General features: G+C 30.3%; 1 protein-coding gene across 2 annotated transcripts; it reads right to left on the reverse strand.

Moving 5' to 3' along the window:
- Positions 1-2,250, reverse strand: LOC110996037. 2 transcript variants are annotated; one of them, XM_022263520.2, is made up of 4 exons: positions 2,042-2,250; positions 1,684-1,883; positions 501-1,608; positions 1-188 (listed from the first exon to the last, which is right to left on the reverse strand). In XM_022263520.2, exons 1-4 carry the CDS (start codon positions 2,113-2,115, stop codon positions 29-31), a joined length of 1,542 nt encoding a protein of 513 aa, XP_022119212.2. In that variant the 5' UTR covers positions 2,116-2,250; the 3' UTR covers positions 1-28. The 2 variants fall into 2 exon arrangements, with proteins under 2 accessions (XP_022119212.2, XP_045488676.1); XM_045632720.1 differs by having other exon boundaries at positions 485-1,608.
- Between the last annotated feature and the right edge of the window lie 1,335 nt (positions 2,251-3,585).

Genomic DNA, 3,585 nt, shown 5'->3' on the forward strand with positions numbered 1-3,585 from the left:
TAATTTAGGAAAATATTAAAAGTATATTTCACTTTTTCTTATATTTAGAATTAAGCTTTTGTTTTTTTCGGTTCGGATTATAATTCTCTTTGTCTGATGAATCTGAACTTGCTGGCGTTTTCCCACGAACCCTAGGTATTATTCTGTTACCATATTCATAAGGACTCAATTGTCTAAAAACATAATCTCTGAAAAATAAACACATGATTTATAGTTAATCAGATAATCTGTGTTTTAAGAAACAAATCCTGTTCTCCTTTTTTTTCAGATGATAAATTTTATTAAGAATTACACATCAAAAGGGCAGCTTTTAAAGATTTGGTTAACAGTTATGTTCATTAGTCCATGCAGCAAACACTCCCTCCATACTTTTGGACTAAGTATTGCTTATAAGGGACAATTACTAAAAGTAACTGAAAAGTGCAAACTATAATAGTCATAAAAGATTGTGTACTTTATTTCTTTAAATAACTCTACAACTTACATAAAAATTGACTCACTCATTTTTACAGGCTCTGTGTATGTCCGCCATAACTTCCAATCTATCACTTGCTTCATTATCGGAACTCTCACAATCAGAATCTTCAATCACTATACCCTTAGGTTTATTTATTACTTGGCATGAGTTTTTCATTGTATGATCATGTTTGTGGGCATTATTGCCTGCATCCCTTATATTTTCATAAAATATATCCATATCTGATGCTGCTTTCTCTACATTAACTCCCACTTTCTGTGTTTGAATTCCAATTGATTTATATTCAGGAACATGTTTCGGATCTTCGAAAATCTCAACAGTTGTTATAAAACTTGGATTGTCAATTGTAATTGTCACATTTTTCATTTTTATTACGTTAGAAAACTTTTCATCAATGTATGTTGCACATAATTTGCATGATTCAAGTAGTTTACTTTTCTTATAAAATGGAACTTTGTATGGTGAGGTAGACATGAAATTGGATGTTATAGGTACATTTTCAATTTGCTCATTTCTTAAATTTAAAGAATTGTTGGATTTAATAAGGTTTATTGTATCCTTACTAACATATAAAGAATCACCCATAAAACTATTAGTTTTTTTATCAGCCTCTAGTACAGCAATTTGGGCAAGCTTATCTATATCTAGTGTTTCACTTTGTGAATCATTTATAAAACAAATATCATCATCTAATTCTATGCCACTTTCATGGTTATTGCATTTTTGTACACCGTAACCTCTGTTTGCCTTGCAACGCGGCTTATAGGTACTTGTAGGGGTAGTTTTATTCAATTTTCTTTTCCTGCTAATTGATTCGTCTCTATTACTTAAGTTTTTAGACTGACAGGAGTTTGTACTTAGATCAGCAAAAGGTAATCGGGCTTTTTTATTTTTTGAAAAATTATTTTGGTTTTGGTTCAACCATTGATTGACATATGTTTTTGAGTTTTCCATTTTCACTCTTTCATATGGAAAAATATTTTCACCAGGAAGCAATGTTTCTATATTTTCCTTATCAATAAATATTGAACTTTTCCTTTTGTTGTAATATTTTATAGGAGCTTGAATACATTTAGGAAATATTTCTTTTTCTACTTTTAATTTATCTGAAATCCTTTGCTTTCTGTAAACTAAAAAATGTATATAACTAATAAGAGATAACAACAATATAAACATTTAACGCTTTATATAAAAATTAACAGTACCATCAACATCAAAGAGGCTTTGGAAACTATTTAATAGTTCGGAAGCATGTTGCACTCTGTCTGTTTGTGGTTTATCAAAGATTGTAGTTGCATTTGGTGATGTGGAAGAGCAAAGCATACATGTATTCCTTGTTTCAATACATACTTCACATATTGAATGTCCACACGAAAACCTATGACGTACTTGATTTAAGTGATCACTGCAAAAGAAGTATTAGCAAAGTTCGTTTTTTGAAAAGAAGTAGTTTTTCAAATAATTGGCGCCTTTTTTTAATATTTACTTCGATCGTAACTAGTATATAATATGCCACTGCTATTTAAAACGTATATAAAGCAATGACCTAAAATGTTTACTTACCAATTGACACATCGACAGTTCTCGATCAAAGTTTTTATGCTATTTATAACAAGATCCGAGACGCAATTATTCATGACAAACTAATGAATCATTTTATTTCAATAACTTTATCTGAAATCTGAATAAAATCGTAAAATATTATTTTTTATAAACAAACATTCGTTTGACGTATCCGCAGAATCGTCAACGCAATCAAAATTCTATCGACACTCGACAGTCAACAGTCAACTATGGTTCATTCAAAATTTGACAGTCCAAACTTGTCTCTTGGCAATGCCTTTTAGAATGTAAATTTCTCTTAAAGTAATAAAGAATAGAGCTTTCGCGTAAAGTGTATCTACATTGGTCAAATGGATGTGTGACATGCGGGAGTCAAACTTATCGTTATTTAAGTTATATTATACTCTGTGGAACTAACAACCAGACAAACAGATAAAACCGAGCATATTAGTGATAATAAATTGGAAAACCTAAGTAAACTTATTTGGAAGTAAACGAAAGTGAGTTGTAGTTAACGGTAGCGTATTACGTAATTCCGTGTGTTTGTAAATATGTATTAGCTATCATAGAGAATATGCCATTGGGCATCGGCAATGGCAATGCGTAGAGTTAAAACAGTATAATTTATTTGATGAAAGAGACAAATATGGTTTACTTAATGTTAAAAAAACTAAAGTTTAGTTAAGTTAAACGTTTTACATCCGCTTTTTTAACACGATTTTACGTATATATCGTTCTACGGCTTTCCAGATACTAGGCACGTGAACGAATGATAATTTAGAATACAACATATACATTTATGGAAAAAAATAAAATAAAAACAAAATACGTTTATTTTGGAACATAGGATCATCGTATCACTTATTCCACGGCATTAAACATGAACCTGTTGGCATCCCTACTCATCGGCAAAGAAGACAGAGGGTGTTGGCCAACACAAGAAGCCGGATTTTTTTACGCCGGCAGTAAGATATATTTGTAATTCTGATTTAAAATTGTCATTTGTCACACTCAAATATGAAAAAAAATATTTTAACACTACACCAACACCCGAACCCAATAATTAATCCACAATCTGAGATTGAAAATAATCTGAGATCGATCGAAAATAAATATATATTAAACGCTTCTAATTTTTCATTAACTGCCAGTTCAAAACTTCAAAACTCTCCGCCACTCTTTTTATTTTTTTTCTTTTACACAACGTGTACTTACAGCTGCAACCATTACACCATGTTCCATATGGCATCAAACTCAAACTCAAAATATATATTTATTCATATAGGTAAACATACCTACCTACCTACCTACATACCTACACTTATGAATGTCAAAAAAAAAACAAATTAAATTTACATTTATAACCAGTTCGCAAGTCAGGGGCGTAGAGCGGGTAAGAGCGGGCATCTTAAGTAATAAAGAATAATACAATACTAAAATGTTTCTTTATAATCAATGTAAGCCAAATAAAGTTAATAAAACCGTACAAATAATATTAAAATATACATGTCTATGTTCATATCAAATAGCTTTTTAATTATTTT

The sequence above is a fragment of the Pieris rapae genome, chromosome 20 (assembly GCF_905147795.1).
Source record: "Pieris rapae chromosome 20, ilPieRapa1.1, whole genome shotgun sequence".
In the NCBI taxonomy this organism is placed as follows: domain Eukaryota; kingdom Metazoa; phylum Arthropoda; class Insecta; order Lepidoptera; family Pieridae; genus Pieris; species Pieris rapae.

Excerpts from the sequence above, each read along its gene's own strand:
- LOC110996037 (XM_022263520.2), bottom strand. The coding sequence starts at position 2,115 with ATGAATAATTGCGTCTCGGATCTTGTTATAAATAGCATAAAAACTTTG. Across the intron at positions 1,884-2,041 it reads AACTGTCGATGTGTCAATTG|TGATCACTTAAATCAAGTAC; the intron begins GTAAGTAAACAT and ends CTTCTTTTGCAG. Across the intron at positions 189-500 it reads CACAGAGCCTGTAAAAATGA|AGATTATGTTTTTAGACAAT; the intron begins GTGAGTCAATTT and ends TTTATTTTTCAG.